This window comes from Hippopotamus amphibius, chromosome 15 (assembly GCF_030028045.1).
Source record: "Hippopotamus amphibius kiboko isolate mHipAmp2 chromosome 15, mHipAmp2.hap2, whole genome shotgun sequence".
Classification (NCBI taxonomy): domain Eukaryota; kingdom Metazoa; phylum Chordata; class Mammalia; order Artiodactyla; family Hippopotamidae; genus Hippopotamus; species Hippopotamus amphibius.
In genome coordinates, this window is record NC_080200.1 from 15,757,413 (window position 1) to 15,778,000 (window position 20,588).

A 20,588-nucleotide genomic window follows, 5' to 3' on the forward strand; every position below is an offset into this window, starting at 1 on the left:
TGTCCCCTGGATTGGCAGGCAGATTCTTAACCACTGCGCCACCAAGGAAGTCCCTGGACACCATTTCTAATGGCTGGATAGCATACCACTGTATGAATGTTCAACTGATTAACTTAAGTCATCTTCTGCTGATAAGCATTTGGGTTGTTTTCAGTTTTGACTCTTCTAAACAATACAGTGATGAGCATCCTTGAGTACCTTTCTTTATGCACTTATAACTGCCCCTTAGCAATCCCCCTTTTTGGTTATTTCCAGTTTTGATTTTAGGTACAAAATAAAACTGGATGTATATAAAATAGATAACCAACAAGGACCTACAGTATACCACAGGGAACTATACTCAATATCTTGTAATAACCTACAATGAAAGAGAGTGTAAAAGAATATATATGTATATATATTTATGTATGTATAACCAAATCACTTTGCTATACACCTGAAACTAACACAACATTGTAAATCAGCTATATTTCAATAAAAAATTTTAAAAAAACACTGGAATACACTTCCTTGCACGTTCGTCTCTTTGGACTTAAAAGTTTTTGTTTTTTATTCTTTGTTTTTTTTTTAATCCAAAGATATACATGTGGAGGAGATTCACCAACCATTGTAGCAGAAGTGCCAATTTTTTAAAAATTATTTATTTGTTTATTTATTTATTTTGTTGGCTGTCTTGAGTCTTTTTTTTGCTGTGCGTGGGCTTTCTTTTTAGTTGCCATGAGTGGGGGCTACTCTTCGTTGTGGTGTGCAGGCTCCTCATTGCTGTGGCTTCCCTTGTTGTGGAGCACGGGCTTTAGGTGAGTGGGCTTCAGTAGTTGCAGCACATGGGCTCAATAGTTGTGGCTCACGGGCTCTAAAGCACAGGCTCCATAGTTGTGGCGCAGGGGCTTCGTTGCTCCGCAGCATGTGGGATCTTCCTGGAGCAGGGATCGAACCCGTGTCCCCTGCAGTGGCAGGCGGATTCTTACCCACTGCGCCACCTAGGAAGCCCAGAAGTGCCCATTTTTGATGGTGGCTTTACCCTGCCTTTTGGCCTGACTGGTATTTCTCTAGTTTTACCTTTGAATAAGTGAGCTTTGCAAAGAAACACAAAAAAAGTTTTTTTGTTTGTTTGTTTTTCTTTTTAAGGAGGAGTTAGTTTTTTTCCTTTTAACAGCTCTTTAGGTGTGTGGGCTTCAGTAGTTGCAGCACATGGGCTCAATAGTTGTGGCTCATGGGCTCTAAAGCACAGGCTCAATAGTTGTGGCGCAGGGGCTTCGTTGCTCCGCAGCATGTGGGATCTTCCTGGAGCAGGGATCGAACCCGTGTCCCCTGCAGTGGCAGGCGGATTCTCACCCACTGCGCCACCTAGGAAGCCCAGAAGTGCCCATTTTTGATGGTGGCTTTACCCTGCCTTTTGGCCTGACTGGTATTCCTCTAGTTTTACCTTTGAATAAGTGACTCTTTTCATTTTGGTCTTGGGGACAGAGCCAGCCCAGGGCAGTGTTGCTGCACATTGCGTGGGATGAAGGTCTGAAGGCTGCTTCCTCTTGCAAGCTGGCTTCTGAGATTACACCGTCTCCTCCTGCTCCTCCTCCAACTCTATGACCCTCCAAGGTATGAAGTCTGGCTGGTCTACCCAGAAGGGGGGATTTCTGCAAAGTGAGTGTGCTCTGCTCCAGGTTATACGTCAGGGCTGCTTGCCAATGTCTGAACTCGCTCTGCATCAAGGTACTTCTGAAAGCCAGTCATCCCCTCATTCTTCTCTCTACCCATCCTTCCATCTCCCATTGATCTATCCATCATCTGTGTTATCCGCCATTCATTCACTGATCCATCCAGCCCTTCATCAATCCACCTCCTATTCATTGATCTCTTTACCAGTTCCTTCAGCTTTCTTTATTCACACACTCAGTTATCGACTCAGATTTCATCCATCCATCTGCTCACTCATCTATCCTCCCTCCCTCCACCTATCCATAAATCCCGCCACCCACCCATCCATTCATCCATCCACTCATTTATCCATCCATCCATCCATCCATCCATCTATCCGTGTCCATTTCCTTATTTACATATCTGTTCAATTCATTCATCAACTTCATTTCCTCATCCATTTGCAACCCTACTCTTCATCCATTTCTCCAACCCATCCAACATTCATTTGTCCACTGATGTATCCACTCAGTATCTAGTCATGCGACCATCTATCCATCCAACTTTCAATCCACTCACCTACTCATTTATGAGTCAAGCTAGCCACCCAGCCAACTCCTACCTGTTCACAACCTGGAGCCAGGCCCTATGACTGAGATGAGGCCACAGAAGTGACTCAGACTTGGTCCCTGCCCTCTAGGAATTCACAGTCGATGGGGAAAAGCAAATAATAACACCACGCACACGCGTGCATGCACAAACAGGATATTTCCAAAACAGTGTGATCAGTACTGTACTCACAGTATGTTCCAGATACAGAGGCAGGTTGGAAAGCAGGTAGGTGATCGGACATTCAGGTGAGAATGTGCCCTGTGTGCCGATGTCGAAGTAGCCACAGGACGATGAGGGAGATGTGGGTACCAAAGGCCACCTGGGTGTGTAGCTGGGAGAGACAGGGCCTGCAAAGGAGAGGAGGAAGATTGCAAAGTGCCAGAAACAAGAAGATGTAGGTTCTGGGGTGAGGACCCGCCAGCCAGGAGGCCTCGTGTCTGCACCACACTGCTCCCTGACCACCTCGCTACTGCCCCCCACAGGCAGAGCTGACCCGCCTAGGAACCAAAATGATGCAGCAGGCAACACAGCTACAGGTGTCACCCAATGGGCAGAGCTCCTACCAGCCCATCCCCAACCTCCCAGACAAAGCAGGGATACTGCGTCCACAGCTACAGATGTCACCCAGTGGACAGAGCTCCTACCAGCCCGTCCCCAGCCTCCCAGACAAAGCAGGGACACTGCGTCCACAGCTACAGATGTCACCCAGTGGACAGAGCTCCTACCAGCCCGTCCCCAACCTCCAAGACAAAGCGGGGACACTGCGTCCACAGCTACAGATGTCACCCAGTGGACAGAGCTCCTACCAGCCCGTCCCCAACCTCCAAGACAAAGCGGGGACACTGCGTCCACAGCTACAGATGTCACCCAGTGGACAGAGCTCCTACCAGCCCGTCCCCAACCTCCAAGACAAAGCGGGGACACTGCGTCCACAGCTACAGATGTCACCCAGTGGAAAGAGCTCCTACCAGCCCGTCCCCAACCTCCAAGTCAAAGCAGGGACACTGCGTGCACAGCCCACGCATGAGCCACCTGCATCCAAGGAGACCCTTCTGCAACAGCCGGACAAGGACGAGACAGTGGCTCGCCGTGTCCCACGCCTCCGGGCTGTGGTGGAGAGCCAGGCCTTCAAGAATGTCCTGGTGGACGAAATGGACATGATGCTGTCCCGCGCAGCCACCCTCATCCAAGCCAACTGGAGGGGCTACCAGCTCCGGCAGAAGCTAATCTCTCAGATGATGGCGGCCAAGGCCATCCAGGAGGCCTGGCGACGCTTCAACACCAGGCGCCTCCTCCGGTCTGGCAAGACGATGGAAAAAAAAGCGAAGGCGGAGGAGGGAGACATCCCTTACCACCCGCCCCAGCTGGTACGGTTCCTGCATCCGGAAGAGGGCAGGTCCCTTCTGACCCATCCCACCATGGTGAGCAAGGAGACCCAGTTCCCTTCCTCGGACAGCCTGGCCACTTATACCCACCAGCTGGCCCTGCAGCAGTCCCAGGGCGTGTCACAGCCTGGTACGTGCTCTGTCGGAGGCCCCAGCGTCCCCTTCCTGCCACACCAGACGGTGGCCATCAGACTTCCGTGTCCTGTGAGTCCAGATGCGAAGGGCCGCCCATGCCTGTTCACAAGAACCATCAGAAGTGCCTGCCTTGTCCACGCAGAAGGGCACACGAAGACCAGGCCAGTAACTGCCAGAGCCAACAAGGCAGGAACCCCGGGGCCACCACCGTCTGGAAGGTGCGCCCAGGCAGTTCAAGGGCAACTCAAGATCCAGACCCAGACCCACATGGAAGCAGAGGTCCTCAAAGTGCCACCGGCAGGCCCAGCACATGTCATAACCAAGACCCCACTCCAGCCTTGCCCAGGGTCCACGGTAACAACCAAGACCCCACCCCAGATATACCTGGCAGCTCCAGTGACCAAGATGCCACCCCAAATGTACCCAGCAGTCCCGATGACTAAGACCCCAGCCCAGACGTGCCCAGCAGCCACAATGGCCAAGACCCCACCCCAGGTGTACCCCCCAGCCCCAGCCACTAAGACCCCACCCCAGACGTGCCCACCGGCCACGGTGACCAAGACCCCACTCCAGGCGTGCCTGGCGGCCATGGTGAACAAGATCCAACGCCAGCCATGCCCAGGGCCCGCCATAACCATAACCAAGACCCCTCCCCAACCCTGCCCGGCGACCCCAGTGACCAAGACCCCAGCCCAAATGCGGCCATCAGGCTCAATGACCAACACTTCACCCCAGACACGACCGGCAGCCACGATGACCAAGGCCTCGCCCCAGTTATTCCTGTTGGCCTCCATGATCAGGTCTCCAACCCAGACACAGCCGGCGGCCACAATGACCAAGGCCCCGCCCCAGATGTGGGCAGGGCCCGCGATGGCCAAAGCCCCGCCCCAGACGTGGGCAGGGCCCGTGATGGCCAAGGCCCCGCCGCAGGTGCGCCCGGCGGCCACAGTGGCCAAGACCCCACTGCAGACATCTCAGGCGGCCACGATGGCCAAGACCCCATCTCATCAGAGGTTCCAAGGAGCCTCGGTGAATAAAACTCCTCCTCCCCAGACACGCCTGGCGGCCATGATCACCAAGACCCCAGCTCAGTTACGCTCGGTCGCCACCATCCTCAGGACCCTGTGCCTGCCCCCTCCAGCAGCTGGACATCTCAAGCCTCCATTTTCAGCAGCGGCGGCCGCTGGCACCCCCGACTCCTCATCCCACACGTGTCTAAGTGGACCAAAGGCCAAGGCTGTGGTGAACGCCAGGCAGGCGGCAGGGGTGGTCAAGGTCTCATCCCGCTCGTACTTGACTGAGGGAAAAGTGAAGTGCCTCCCCCCGTCACATCTGGGGGCTGGGGCTCCCAAGGCCCCAGCCAGGCCTCCTTTGGAAGTTGAGAAAATCAAGGCCTTCTCCCAGAAGCAGATGAAAACGGAAACAGTATCTGACAGCAGTATGGCCGTGGAAATGCCTGGGGCTTTGTCCTGGGCAAAAGTGGCTGAGGACAGAAATAAGCAGGCACGCCTGAGGATGGATGTTGTGAAGGGCCAGTCCCAGGTGTGTGTGCCCGTAGGAACAGCTGGGGCACATCTGGGTACAGGTCTGCTTCAGGCACAACCGGCCCCATGCACAACTACAGGCTCACCCCAAGCACACCTGCTGGCCGAGCTGACCAAGGCCCTGCCCCAGGCACATGTGTCTACCAAGCCGACCAAGGACCCGTCCCGAGGACATCCACCTGCCGAGCTGGCCGCAGCTCCGGCCCAATCACATCTGGGCATGTGTCTGTCTAAGGCGCAGTCCCAGGCACATCTGGCCACAGAAGCGATAAAGGTACAGTCCCAAGTGCATCTACGCACAGGGCTGACTAAGGCGCGGTCCCAGGCTCAACTGGTCACAGAAACAGCCAAGAGCCTCTATGCGACCCACCAGGCTGCTGAGCTCAGCAGCAAGACCCAGTCCCAGCCACTCCTAGTTGGGTTCCAGGCCTCCACCCAGCCCTGTCAGCACGTCGGCACACTGCCCCGAGCCAAGCCAGAGGACAGACTGACCCAGCTCCCAGCCCACAGCTTCCTGCAGGGCAAGGTCATCCAGGGCCCATGCCAGGGGGCCTCTGAGACCCAGAACATGCTGGTGCCTCTGCTGGCATCTGCTGGACACACCACGTGCAATGTCGAATCCTGGGGGGACAGTGGGGCCACCCGGGCCCAGCCATCAACGACCAGCCCAGCCCCGCCCTGCCAGGAGGAGCTGGCAGCCTCCCAGCTCGCTTCGCTGTGTGTGGAGCTGGCCACCTTGCTGGGTTCCCAGGAGGACCTCCGCGCCCTGCTGGCCAAAGCCCTGTCCCACGGGGAAGTGAGGGCGGCCCTGAACCAGGCCCTGTCCAAAGAAGTCTTAGGAGCCTCGATGGCCAAGGCCCTGCCCCAGGGCATCCTGGGCGCAGCGCTGGCGAAGGCGCTACCCTGGGGTGAACTGGGCACCACCCTGGCCCGTGCCCTGTCCCGGGGCGAGCTGTGGTCCGAACTCACTAAGGCCATTCAGGGCAGACTGGCGGAAGTGCTCAGCAAGGCCCTGACGGAGGAGGAGCTGGCCACCTTGAACCAGGCCCTGTGTCAGGGTGAGCTGGGTGCAGTCCTCAGCCAGTCTTTGTCTCAGGCGGGCCTGAGGTCTGGAGTCGTCCTCCCCAAGGCTGCCGCGAAAACGGCGGGACGCGGGATGCCTGTGATGCCTACCCCAGTGGAGGTGGACTGCAGGGGGCGCCCGTCGGCCGCATGGCGACCCACCCTGGGCCCCATGAGACTACAGCCCAGCAAGGTCAGGGTTCCCTGGGGCGGGGCCTGGGACGGTTTCATCACAAGCTGGCCCTCTGGGCTCCTGGAAGAGATGGGGGAGGGGGCCATGTTCGGGGGGTCACCCTGCTCATCGGTGGTCTCTGAGGGCACCTCCTTGACTGCGAGGGTGATCACCACCGTTCATCAGGATCCCCCAGTTGCTACCCCGGGCCCCACTCTGTCATGGGAGATGGAACCCAGCAGAGACTCCCTAAATCTGCCCCTGACCTCCAAGGTCCGTGAGGAAAATGTGTGCCTGCACCCAAGGGCTAGTGCATTGGCATCAGATCTCAGTCCCATGGGGAGTGATGTGGACCGCAATTGGCCCAACTGGCCCCGCCAGCAGCCATCCCCCAGTCTGTGGCAGCCACTCGTGGCCAGTGGCGTGGGCCCCAGCACGAGCCGGCTGTCATTGGCCGGTGGCAGCACGCCCCCAAGCACTCACAGCCCACACGAGGTCAGCAGGGTGGCCCCACGTTCGTGGGCATCGTTGGGGGAGGGCAGGGTGGCGCCGGGTAGCATTCCCAGCACTACGGGTCGTGGGAGGGGCACCCCCTCCCACCAGTGCGCTGCCACCTATGGGGGGTCTGCTTGCTGGTGTCAGTCCCCCAGGGTCAGTAGGGTACCTCCTGGTGCGTGTCGACCCTCAGGGGCCAAAGGTTTGCAACAGCCCTCTATGGTCCCTGCGGAGACCATGCAGGGAACTTGGTCCCCAAATCATAAGCGAGCCTCCAAGGCCATTAGGGAGATGACCAACAAGGTGACCCCAAGTCCATCACATGGCGCCACAGTGAGCAAAGCGCAACCACAGTCCCCCAAGGCACGTGTCATAACCCAAGGTCTCCGGCCTGGCTCCCTGGCTCCTGGTCATCGCTGGGCACTTAAGACTCAGGCTGATCCCTCTCTGTTCCAAGCCTCCCCGGGCAATAGGCTGGCACCCACCCTTCCCCGTACAGCCATCCCTGGGCAGGAGAAGAATCAAACACGGGGTACCGTTTCCAGTGTGCACTGCCCACAGGAGCTGATGACTAACCATATACTTAGTGAACTGGTGGCCACTTTGCCACAGGGTCCAGACAGCGACCTGGCCAGAAGCTTCTCCCAGGGCTCCACAGGCTATGGCCCCAATATGAGCGATTCCCAGAGCTCACTGCGCAGCTGCAGTTCACTCAGCCTTTCCACCATGTCTGTGCCCAGCATGACCGCTGCTGACCTGGTGGAGGAGGAGTCCTGGGAAGCCAGCTTTGACCAGGACCTTCATCTAGATGCTCTCCTCTCTGGGGAGGCCGTGGAGAGGTCCCAGGGACCTGGGAATATGGAAGAGACTGAGAGAGCAGACCATAGGCACATGAGCCCAAACCTCCATGGCCAGTCTTCTACAGCCTCAAAACTGATCCCCACTCTGCATCACCGCTCAGTGGCCAGTCGCATGACCTTGAGTGTCCACTGGGGCTCAGATGATGAGACAGATATGTCCTCAGGCCAAAGTTCCGTGAATCTGAAGAAGAGCTTGTCCCAGAAACCCTCTAGGACTGGGTTGACCAGAAGTCTGTCTTTGAGTAATGTGGTCCTTACTGTCTGTCAGCAGCCATCTGTGGCCAGTAGGTTGACCCCATGCCTATCCCAGCCTACAGTAGCCAGTAAGGTGTTGCCAAACCCAGGCCAGCTCTCTATGGCCAGTAGAGTGACCTCCAGCCTATCTGAGCCATCTGTGGCCAGTAAAATGACTCCCAGCCTAAGCCTGCCATCTAAGGCCAGTAACAAAACCCCCAGCCTAAGCCAGACATCCAGGACCAATAGGGTGGACCTCTGCCTAGGCTGGCCACCTAGCATCAGTGGGGTGGCCCTCAATTTAGGCCAGACATCAATGACTGGTGGAGTGGTCCCCAGCCTAGCTCAGCCATCGATGGCCTATGGGGTGGCCCCCAGCCTAGCTCAGCCATCGCTGACTGATGGGGTGGTCCCCAGCCTAGCTCAGCCATCGATGGCCTATGGGGTGGCCCCCAGCCTAGCTCAGCCATCGCTGACTGATGGGGTGGTCCCCAGCTTTACACAACCGTTGATGGCCCGTAGGGTGGCCCTCAGCCTAGCCCAGCCACCTGTGGCCAGTGAGGTAGCTCCCAGCTTAGCCCAATCACCTGTGACCGGTGGGGTGGCCCTGAGCCTAGCTCAGCCATCTATGACCACTGGGGTGGCCCCCAGCCTTGTCCAGCTACCTGTGACTGGTGGGGTGGCCCCCAGGCTAGGCCAACCATCAGTGGCTTGTGGCATGGCTCCAAGCATAGTCCAGCCACCTATGACAGATGGGATGACCCCCAGCCTAGGCCAGGCATCTAGGGTTGGTGGGGCGGCCCCCAGTCTAGCCCAGTCATCTGTGACCTATGGGGTGGCCCCTAACCTAGGCCAACCATCTTTGACCATTGGGGTGGCCCCTAGCCTAGGCCAACCATCTTTGACCATTGGAGTAACCCCTGTCCTAGTCCAGCCAGCCTTTGCCAGTGGGATGTCTCCTAGCTTAGGCCAACCGGCTCTGGCGTGTGTGGTAGCCCCCAGCCTGGCCCAGCCATCTGTGATCGGTGGTACGGGTTGTGCACTCAGTCAGCCAAGTTGGGCCCCTAGGATGGGTTCAAATCTACTGTCATCAAGGGTGAATGCGATGGCTCCCAGTCAGCATCCTCCATCTTTTGCCATTGAAGTCACCTCGTGCGCACCACATCCAGCAGTGTCTAACAGCATGGGCCAGGGTCTGAGTCAGCCAACTGTGTCTACTAGGGGGGACCCATGTCAAGATCTACGGATGGTTAGTGGGGTGGCCCCAGATCCCCAGGCCGCTGAGTTCAGCGAGGTGGCCCTTGGGTTTCATCAGCCACCCAGTATCAGTGGGAGGCACCCAGGCGTAACTGAACAACCTGCTGTCACGGTTTCAGCTCCAAACCTCTACCAGGCATCTGTGGCCAGTGGAGAGGACTCTTGTCTGGGCCAGGGAACCAGTATAGCTCAGGGGATTCTCTTCAGGGGCATGGCTACAAGCCTGTCCCAGGGTACCACAGCTGCGGACACGCTCCCAAATGCATCTCGGGGGACTCTGGCTACTGGCATGTTCTTAGGTACGTCTCAGGTACCTAAATCTCCTGACACATCACGGTGTATGGACCGCAGAAGTGTGGCGACTGGTTTGGACCCCAGCCAATCTCTGGTGGCCAGGGGGATGGCGTCCATTACCTCTCAGGCCTCTGTGGCTGGTGCCCCTTTGATTTGTGAACCAGCCTCCAGGGCAGGACCTGGCTTCTCTCCGGCTTCAGTGCCCGCGGGACTGGGGGTGAGTTCGTCCAAGTTTTCCCTGACCAGCGTGGGCCCCAGCATATCTCAGGGCAGTGTCAATCTCCCGATATCTTTGGCCCAACAGTGTCCTTCTGTGTCCACAGTCTCCACATCCAGTTACCAACAAGCAGGTGCTGTCAGCCACGCGCCTGGGGGGGGCGTGGCCAGTGGTGTGATGCCAGGGTCTACAGCCAGTAGGATGACCACAGCTGTGGCCCCAGGTACCATGGCCGGTGGCGTGGCCCCTAGTCTTTCCCCAGGGTCCGTGTTCAGGGGCATGGCCCAGCGCCTTCCTCCAGAGTCCACGATAAGTTGCGTGGCCCCCGGCCTTCCACTAGGTTATGAGCTCAATAGTGTGATTCAGACCGCTCCCCCAGGGTCCGTGATCAGTGGCTTTGGCCAGGGCCTTCCTCCAGGGTCTACGACTGGAGGCATGGACCAGGGCCTTCCCTCAGATCCCGTGACCAGCACTGTTGCCCAGGGCCTCCCTCCAGGTTCTGGGGCCAGTGGCATGGCCACAACCCTGCCTCTGAGTTCTGTGGCGACTGCGGTGTCCCCCAGTGTGATTGCAGCATCCAGGGCTGGTGGGAAGAGACAAGGGCTCTCTGTAAGACCCTCAGCGCGTCTAATTGCTCCAAGCCTGCTGCTCGGTTCAATGACAAGTGGGGTGGGCTCGAGTCTCCCTCCTTGTCCTGTGGCCTCTAGTGGGGACCCAGCATCTATGCCTGGGGGACTGGGTCAGAACCTAGTTCTGGGGTCCATGGCTAGTACAGCTGGTCCACCCTACACAGTTGCAGGCGTGGCCCCGAGCCTTCCCCAGGGGTCCTTGCTGATTGGGATCTCTCCTCGTCCATATCACGGAGCCCTGGCAGGGGAAGCGTCCATGCCCTCCTTCCAGGTGTCCCATACCCCTGGCCTGGCTCAAGCGCATCTCCAGGAAGCTAATGGCACAGCCAAGGGAGTGTACCAGGTCCCTACGGTTCTGCAAAAGGCCTCACAGTTGAGGGAAGCTCTTGGGATGATGCCGTTTGAGACCACAGGCTCCCAGACTGTGATGAAGCCAGAGGACCCGGACAAGGCTTTGCCCCAGGGGTCCTTATCCAGGAGGGAGTCTGAGGTCCTTGAGGCAACCCCGTGGATGTACCATAGTCCCCTGGCAAAGGACATCGACTACAGCCAAGAGTTCCCTACAGAGGATAAGAGTCTGGGTCCCAAAGACCAAAGGCCGCTCTTGGAGGAGGTGACTCCCAGGCATACCATGTCTGTGACCAGAGGCATGGCCTCTGTCCCTCCCCAGTCCCCGAGCTTTGCCAAGCACTCCATGGCCAGGGTTGGCACCCCGACTCTGCAGCAGAGGTCAGCAACCAATTGGGGGACCCCTACTTCCCCTTTTGTGGCTGTTAGCGGGGTCCCTGGTGTGCAGACGGAATCTGTCAAGGGCGTTGGGGCCCCTTCGGCTCATCCACAGACGCCAGTGTCTCACCCTGGACCCCGGAGCCCCTCAGTGGCTCATGTGTTGCCCCGGGGCCACGCACATGGGTTGATGGCTTCTCCTGTAGTCCCAGGGTCATCCAAGCTGGCCCATGGCAGTCCTATGACAACCAGTTTGCACCCAGTATCTGTGGCTGGGATGGGGACCCCAAGCACTTCCTGGAAGTCAGGGGCCACCAGAGGGACCACACATGTGCCACTTTACCCACCCCTGGTTAAGCGGGGAGTGTCCGGTGGGTCCCAGAAGGAAGCCGTCCCCAGCGCACTCCAGAAGCCAGTGTCTGGGGATCTGATTCAGAACGGCCATGAGTCCCTTGGCCCTAGAAGATCCTTCAGGTCCATGCACGATACTGCTTTGCCACCAACGCCAGACAGTTCTGTGGCTGGGACTGTGCCGTCCCATCAGCAGCAGGAGGATGCCCCCAGGCCCCCCCAGGAAGTTCCTAAACCATCCACGGGCGTGCTGCCACCGGCCATCAGGCCAATAATACGCACCAGTGAGGTGGCACATGGCACAGCCATCCCTAGGCTGAATCTGGGGGTTCGGAGGGTGTCTCTGGGCTATGAGTCTTCACCGAGCGGTTCTCAGCGGCCCCTTTTTAACCAGGAGTCGCCGAAGGAGTCTCGGAATTCCCTTAGCTCCGTGGCTCCTGCAGGCAGTCACGGGGCACCCCTGACTCCCGCTGTACTCCAGGGCCCTGAGGACGCGGGCGTGTCTGGTGGCCAAGCGTGGAACTCCGCCGTCCCCAGTGTAGCGGTCAGGCCCCCGAACAGCACCGTGGCCCCTGGCGGCGCGTGGGAGCCAGCCAGGGGGACTGTGCCATGGGATGTCGTGGGCAGCAAGGCGGCGGTGGACCCCAGACGGCCGGGGGAGCTGGTGGCATCGGTGCAGGCCGTCGAAAAGATAATCATCCGCGCCGTGGTCATCATCCAGGCATGTACACGTGGCTTCCTAGTGCGCCGTACCATCAAGGTGTGGCACCAGTGGGCCATCGTCATCCAGGCCGCCTGGCGTGGCTACTGTGTGCGGCGGGACCTGGCCCGGCTCTGCAGAGCCGCCACGATCATCCAGGCTGCGTGGCGAGGCTTCCGCATTCGCCAGAGCCACGCCCAGCAAGTACTGCTCCCAGGCATGTGGGCTGAGATGGGCAGCGGGGCCAGGACGACGTCTGACCACCGCTGCTTCCAGTCCTGCCAGCCACACGCCTGTAGCCTCTGCCAGTCACTGAGCTCCGGGCTGGGGAGTCCACCCAGCGTGGTGATGCTTGTGGGTTCCAGCCCCCGCACATGCCACACGTGCGGCCACACCCTGCCCACCCGGGTGGTGCATGGCACGGGCCGGGGTGCTGCGGGCCAGGCCAGCAGGCCGCGGGGCTGCATCAGCCAGTCAACCCCCCGGAGCCCCCGGCAACCCAATCGCCAGAACAAGGCAGCCACGGCCATCCAGTCAGCCTGGAGGGGCTTCACTGTACGCCGCCAGCTGCGGCAGCAGCAGTTAGCAGCCAAGATGCTTCAAGCCACCTGGCGCGGCCACAGCACCCGGGCCTCGCTCACCACGGATGCGCTCTTGGGACCAGCGATGTGGGACAACTCGCGGCACACACAGTGGCCAGGCGTCTAGCACCTTGGCTTACCGGTGGGGGGACCCCAGGGGAGGGGCCATGTGGCTCTCTGGATCAAATGAATAAAGCCCTCCACAGCCTGGGTCTTGGTCTGCCTGTGCTCATGGGGGCATCTCGGGCATGGTGTGAGGGGAAATTAGGGCGATTCGGAACATTGAGGAGAGGAGGGGCCCAGAACTTCCAACCATGCAGTTGGCACCCAGGGTCTATGGCTGGGATGGGGACCCGAAGCCTTTCCTGGAGGTCGGGGCTGCCAGCGTGGCCTCACGTGTAATATCACATTCATCCAAGGCTAGCGGGGCAGCATCCAGTCAGTTCCAGCTGGAAGTACTCCGGAAGCCAGTGTCTGGGGGCCTGGCCTAGAATGGCCACCACGAGTCCCTTGGCCCTAAAAATCCTACAGGGGGTGCATGGGTGCCTCATTCAGGAAGTACTAGAGGGTTCCAGCCACATCCTGATTAGGGGGGATGCTGGGCCCACCCCGAAGGGGCCCCGATCTGGGTGAGAGAGAGCCGGACGCAGACATCCCCAGCCAGTGGGATGAAGGACAGGGCAGAGGGGGAGAGGGGGGCTCGGGGCACCCAGAGGAGAAAGCCTGGCCAAGACGAGGGGCAGAGGGGGGTGACGTCGTGGGTTTGGGGCAGCCATAGAGGGGGCTCAGAGTGGTGGGAGTTCCCCTGGGGCTCCAGGGCGATCTAGAAGGGGCAGGGGTGTCCTCAGGGGAAAGGCAGAGTGTGAAGGCTTCAGGGTCATGAACCAGGAGGGTCTGTCAGGAGAGGTGGAGGGGTCCAGGTGGAGAGGGGGGGTCAGGGATGTTCCCGCTGGTGAACAGGAGCGCCCCTCAGAGGCCCGGCGTCCGGAAGCCCCGCCTCCGCCTCGCGCCTGAGCGGCCCGCGCGCCGCCAGCAGGGGGCGCGCAGGGGTAAAGAGCAGGCACCTGGCCACGCACCTGGCCACACACCTGTCCGGAGCCCGCCGCCCCCCTTCTCGACACAAGAATGGCGGGCTCCCAGCTGCCGCCGGCACTTCTATTGCTGGCTCTGGTGCTACTGCTGCTGCTGAAACCTGGTTCCGGAAATTCCACGGTCACCTCTATAGGTAAGAACAGCTTCCAGGAAGCTGGGAGGGGGCATATGGCCTAGCCACACATCTGGGATCTGGACGCCTCCCTCAGGCCACGCTGCTCGACCACTCCCCTCTTCCCCCTAAAAGGGCTGCTCCTCCCAGAAGCAAGCTGGGCAGGTCCTGGGAATAGTGGGAGCACCACCACCCCTCCACCCCCCATCCCAGCCCTGAGGCTGCCAGTCTGCGGCCCCAGCATAACCTGAACCAGCGAGCTGCTGTTGCGTGCCTCATACACAGTTTGAGGTTCCGTTTCAAAGCTCAGTTTCTCTTAGCCAGACCGCAAAGGGAGAAGGGTGAGGCCCCCAGGACCATGAGGGGTGGGGGCGGGAGAAGGGCTCACTTCCTGGTCACTGAGCATCTGTGGCTGCCAGAAGTTCTTGGTGCCTGACAATTTCTTTCTGCTGCCCTATAAGACGGTTCCCAGCGTGGAGAAGCCATCACTCTCTCTGACCCATGTCCCAGCCCCAAACCTGGAATATCAGAGTGGAGGCCACCACGCATGAGACTCCTAGCAGACAAGGGCCTCACTCAGAGGGCACCACATTTATTCCCATTTCATAGCTCTGGAAACTGAGGCTCAGGCAAGCCAAGTCTCCCAGCCTGTACCAGACCCAGATTAGAACCAGTTGATTTGGCTCGTGCAATCCTCCTGGTCTAGGAGTCTCTGGGCAAAACAAACTCCTGGTACAGTGCATAGAAACAGCCCCATTTTACCTTCTGGTCAACTTTCCAGCTGCTCATGAGTGCCTGCTCTGTGCCAGGCACTCAGCAGAGCTTATGTCCTCCACAACCTCCTCTTTCTAGGCCCACTAGTTTTCCTTAGTTTGCTTTAGAAGTTCAACTCCTCACAGGTCTAGCTTGGCTTGGGGTCCACTGTGGCCCCTGAGTCATCTTCATTTCAACAGAAACCTCCTGTCATCTGGATTCCTCCTCAAATAATGGTGGGAGGCAGTTTGGGGAAGCTGGACTCTTAGTCCTTGACTCCTTGGAGGTCTTTGAGGGGTCTTCTTAACACTTCCCAGTCAACTGGAGCTAGAGACTACCATTCTGAGCCTCAGTTCCCCACCTGTAAAATAGGGATGAAATCAGGCCAGTGTACCATGCCTCTTCTAGACTCACCTGCCATCCCTGCAGGGCCTGGGAAACTGGACAGAGAAATGGGGTTTGCATGTGGACCCTGCCCCCTCCTGGGGTCAGTACTGGATATTATTTCCGCATTTCTGCTGATCGGGGTGAGGCAGGGGAGGAAGCACAGAGATTGGCCCAGGGCAGAGTGGATGGGGTGGGGCAGGGAGTGGTTGATGAATGAACTTGCAAGCAGTTAAGGTGCCCAGCAGCCTGGAACGGGGAAGAAAGTAATTGTGGGAGGTGCCCCATGAAATCTTAACCCACCCTCAACCTGGCCCCTGGGCTCGATGTCTAGGATGGGGTAGAAGCTAGGGAGCAGCTGAAACAAGGTATCAGGGGTTCCAGAGTCTTGATCCTCTGACAGTTCTGAGAGCCCAGGCCTCTGTGCCCCCAATAAAACTCTGTGTTTAGCCATGGGGACCTTCCAGGTACCTGGGGAAGAAGATTAGGGCTGATCCTCCCTGGGAGCTCAGAGGTAGATCTCTGCCATCAAGCATCACTGTGTACCAGACCTGCGTGAGCTCTCAGAGACTCTGACTTCCTGCGATGTCCATTTTGTAGACAAGGAAACTGAGTCCCAGAAGGTTTAAAAGAGTTGTCCAGTGTGCTGCTTGGGTTGCTGCCATTCCCTATATCCAGAGGATTTCTAGACCCTGAAGCAAGAGTAGGGGACAGGCAAGGTCCATCCTGAACCAGAACCCTGGCTGCGGGAATTCAGATGAGGAACTTCAGACGAGGGTACCTCAGTTTCCCACTGAGCACTCACATGGTGCCCTAAATCCTCCAAGTCTCCCTAAGTGGTGGGTGTGGTCCATCTGACATAACAGGGAAAGAGGCATCCAAGGGGGTATTGGGCCAGGGTCACACACCCTTGTTCCTAATCATCTCCTCCCTGTACCCCAATGATGTTTTCTTCCCAGGGGTTACAACCTCAGAGATGGAGAACTTGACTTCCAAACCTCCGCCTTCTCCCTCCAGCCACAGCTCCCTTAGTTCAGTGGAAAACCACACCAGCCAAGAGAGCCCAAAGACAGATTTCACCCCGCATCCTAGCACCCCCAGTTCAGAGGAACATCCCACAACCATCCACAGCCTCTCAAATTCAGAGGCAACCTCCACCATCCAGCCCACCGCCTCACAACCAGAGACAGTCACCCACCCCAGCTCCGGCTCCCCCAGTTCAGAGCACACCCTCACCTCCCACTCCAGCCCCCTGAGTTCCATCTCCTTGACCACCCTGCATCAGAGCCCCACTCACCCCAACCCCAGCACAGTGCCTTCCTCTGTGTCCTCGGCCACCATTAATGGGATATCTGTGTCCTCTGGCCTTGGTGAGTATTGAGACATTTGGGGAGGTGGGGGCGGATGGTTGTGGATACCAGGGTGCAGTTCTGGGATTGGCCACCAGGGAGAGACACAGTCCTAAGAATATGCTGGGAAGGGCCTCTTTCCCTCACGCCCCCACCCCAGCATCACCTAAACCTCTTCAGACCTTCTTCCTTCCAAGCACATTTTATTAAGCACTTATCATGTGTCAGACATAGTTATGTTGGGAGACAGGTTATAAGTAAATTATATATTTTTTAAATAAAAGAAAAAAGTAGAGCAGGATAAGAGGTTGAAATGTGAGTGCAAAGGATTTGAAATTTTTAAAGGCTGTTTGGCCAAGATCTAGGTTTGATGGAGGTGAAGGAGGCAGCCACCCAGGTACCTAGGGGGAGAACAGCCCAAGCAGTGAGCACAGCAAGTGCAAAGGCCCTGAGGTAGGACTGTGACTGGTGCTTCTAGGGAAGAGTGAGATGGATGGAACAGGGTGAGTGGGTTACTAGTGGGGGGCAGTGAGGGTGGGGAAGTTGCAGGTTGCAATCATACAGGGACCCAGGGGTCCAATAGAGGCCTAGCATTTTCAGGGGTCTAGAAAAACCTGTCATTCACAATAATACGTTGTCTCCAAAACACGCAAAGAACAGTACAAACACAAAGCATAATAACATTTTGTTTAAAGTCACAAGATATAAACCATCTTTACAAAGTGTCAAATTTTGCATGTATCCTCTGCAAGTCACTGCATTTGGGAACAGATTTCTAGGTTGGATTTTTTTTTTTCACTTTGCAAGAACTCCTGGGAGTGGCCAACAATGGCAGTGGGAACAGCGATCAAAATGAATTCCTTGTAGACAAATATATTCAAAAGAAAAAGAAAGAAAAGAAAAGAAAGAAAAGCAAAAGTTAGAGGATAAACATGTGCTTGAAAAAATGGTTACAGCAGTGACTGGAGAGGGAAGTAAGCACAGCTTCCTGAGAAGGGACTTAAAAGGCTCTGGGAAAGGGAACTCTCCTGCACTGTTGGTGGGACTGTAAGTTGGTACAGCCACTATGGAAAACAGTTTGGAGGTTCCTTAAAAAACTACAAATAGAACTACCATATGATCCAGTAATCCCACTCCTGGGCATATACCCAAAGAAAACCATAATCCCAAAAGAAACTTGTACCATAATGTTTATTGCAGCACTATTTACAATAGCCAGGACATGGAAGCAACCTAAATGCCCATCAACAAATGAGTGGATACAGAAGATGTGACATATATATACAATGGAATATTAGTCAGCTATAAAAAGGGATGAGATGGAGCTATATGTAATGAGATGGATAGAATTACAATCTGTCATACATAGTGAAGTAAGTCAGAAAGAGAAGGACAAATATTGTATGCTAACTCACATATACGGAATCTAAAAATGGTGCTGATGAACTCAGTGACAAGAACAAGGATGTAGATACAGAGAATGGACTGGAGAACTCGAGGTATGGGAGGGGGCGGGGGGTGAAGGGGAAACTGAGACGAAGCGAGAGAGTAGCACAGACATATATATACTACCAACTGTAAAATAGTCAGTGGGAAGTTGTTGTATAACAAAGGGAGTCCAACTCGAGGATGGAAGATGCCTTAGAGGACTGGGGCAGGGAGGGTGGGGGGGACTCGAGGTGGGGGGAGTCAAGGAAGGGAGGGAATACGGGGATATGTGTATAAAAACAGATGATTGAACCTGGTATACCCCCAAAAAAATAAAAAATTAAAAAATAAATAAAAAATAAAATAAAAAATAAAAAAAGGCTCTGGGCCCTGGTGGGTGTCTCAGCCTTAGAAGGGGTGGGGTCCAGGGCTGACTCAGGGCTCCCCTCCAGGTGACACCAGGGCCCCTGAGTTGCACAGGAATCCAGGTGTGGTGGTGGCCGTGTGTCTGCTGGTATCTGTTTTGCTCATCGGATGTGTGATAATGGCCGTGAGGCGCTGCCACAAAGGCGTGTCTGAGTTCCAGAAGCTGGATGAGGTATCCATGGGGGCAGGGAGTGGCTAGGCTGGGGGGTTGCCCTCCCAAGCAGGGCAGGTCCCTGATGCAAAGCCTCACTAGTGCCTGACTACCCTCTTGTATGTTTTCTTCCTTCAGGAGCTTGTGAGCCGAAGGTCATCTTCTGCCCATCACACACTGGAGTAATCCTCAAGAGGCTGATGGCTGTGGGGTGGGGGCTTGGATGGGGCTGGGGTGTCTGGAGAGGGGCAAGGCTGCAGAAATAAAGCCCCTGCTATTCCTCTGAGTCGTCCTGAGTCATGGATTCATTTGACAAATATTTCTGAGTGCGTACTATGTGCTGGGGTCATGGTGGGGACCGTGTCTCCACCCTTATGGAGCTAAGAGTCTCAAGGGGGAAGACTGATGGGGATCAAATGACATAATTTCAGAGGGCTGAGGGCCCAACATCACAGATTGGGCTGTGGCTGGATCCCAGTGTCCCATGTGTCCAGGTTTGTGGAGAGGGTAGGGAGGTCTCTCTGGAAGGTGATTTTTTTTTTCCTGGGTGCACCGCACAGCTTGTGGGATCTTAGTTCCCCAGCCAGGGGTTGAACCCAGGCCTTTGGCAGTGAAAGCACAGAGTCCTAACCACGGGACCACCAGGGAATTCCCTGGAAAGTGATATTTGTGCTGAGACCTGAAAGGGATGAAGGAGCCACTCTGGGGAAAACCAGGGAACGTGTCCCAGGAAGCAGGCACAGTAAGTGCAAAGGCCCTGTGGTAGGAAAAAACTTGGGGCATTTGGGAAACAACAAAGAAGTGAGCAGGGTCAGAGCTGGGTGAGAGAGGGATCCTTGGGGTACTGGGTGGGCTATGGGAAAGAGTTTGAGTTTTAGCCAGAGCACCATGGGGGAGTTTCTAGCCAGCAAGTTCCAGAATCTGACTGGTCTTCCTTCAAGTCTTTAGGAAGGCAGATCAGCAGGGGAAGAGGCTCTGCAGGAGGCAGGGACAGCCTGTACAAAGGCTTGGAGGCTGGAAAGGGCCAGAAGCATGCAGAGAACAGGGAGTCAAAATACATCCCCCCCCCCCAACCCCCATTGTTTCAGTCCTGCTTTCCAGGGTCTAAGCTTGAACATCCACTCTCTTCCCTCCCATTGTACAGGAGGGAAAACTGAGTTCGGGGAGGGGCAGATCAGGGGATGGGGACCCGCACTTCCGTCTACCCACCCCACCCCCAGGGACCTTCCAGGCTTCTCTAGCAGAGTGGGACATGGAGGCTTCAGGCTGGGTCTCAGCCGTGTTCCTTGGCCATGACTCAGGCCTGGAGCTGCCCCCTCAGGGCTGACTTTACCCCACAGTGAGTTGGGTGGTCAGAGAGGCTGGGGGTCAAGGTCACCCAGCACATGGAGGTGAAGCCCGCCCAGGGGAGGGTCATGCTCTAATGATTCTTGGGGGCAGAGGAGACAGCAGGGCCTCCCAGGCAGGCAGCGAGTCTGGTGAAACATTAACTTGTGGCAGCTTGGGAGGTGGCGATACCACACAAACCCCTTTCCCCTGGCCACATCCTCCCTCACAGCACAGCCCCTCCTGGGGGCCCCCTGTTCCTGCCGCAGGTCCAGCCCCCACTGTTTGTGGAGTGGGTGTTGACCAGAGGACCAGAGAGGGTCATCGATCTGCCTGGGGCAGCAGAGCGTGGTGGGCAACTTTCCGGGAGCCTCCAGGGACCCCCCGAGGGCCATCCTCAAATTCCTGAAGCCATGCCTCACGGGCTTGGCTGAGCTGTGAAGCCCATGTCCCAGGCCCCCAGCTGGTAAAATCCTCCCATTCTGACCTCAAAACTGCACCTGTCTCTGCCTCTCTGTCTGTCTTCTCTCTGTTTCTCTTTCTCTGTCTCTGTCTCCATGTTTCCGTCTGTCTCCGCCTCTCTCCCTGTCTCTCTCTCCTCTCCTCTCTCTGACTCCCTCCCTCTCTCATAAGCAAACACAAGAACAATTCAACTTAACACCTGCCCACTCTGGGCCC

General features: G+C 56.8%; 2 protein-coding genes across 3 annotated transcripts; both read left to right on the top strand.

The window, feature by feature from the left end:
* The first annotated feature begins 2,537 nt into the window (after positions 1-2,537).
* On the top strand, positions 2,538-13,016 carry IQCN (IQ motif containing N). Its single transcript, XM_057708338.1, has 3 exons — positions 2,538-2,552; positions 2,730-6,566; positions 12,090-13,016. Exons 1-3 carry the CDS (start codon positions 2,538-2,540, stop codon positions 13,014-13,016), a joined length of 4,779 nt encoding a protein of 1,592 aa, XP_057564321.1.
* A 925-nt stretch (positions 13,017-13,941) lies between these two features.
* On the top strand, positions 13,942-18,863 carry CIST1 (colon, intestine and stomach enriched 1). Of its 2 annotated transcripts, XM_057709617.1 has the most exons (4): positions 13,942-14,114; positions 16,190-16,600; positions 18,460-18,605; positions 18,723-18,863. In XM_057709617.1, the coding sequence occupies exons 1-4, from the start codon at positions 14,015-14,017 to the stop codon at positions 18,768-18,770; spliced, it is 705 nt and encodes a 234-aa protein (XP_057565600.1). In that variant the 5' UTR covers positions 13,942-14,014; the 3' UTR covers positions 18,771-18,863. The 2 variants fall into 2 exon arrangements, with proteins under 2 accessions (XP_057565600.1, XP_057565601.1); XM_057709618.1 differs by lacking the exon at positions 18,460-18,605.
* Positions 18,864-20,588: the final 1,725 nt, after the last annotated feature.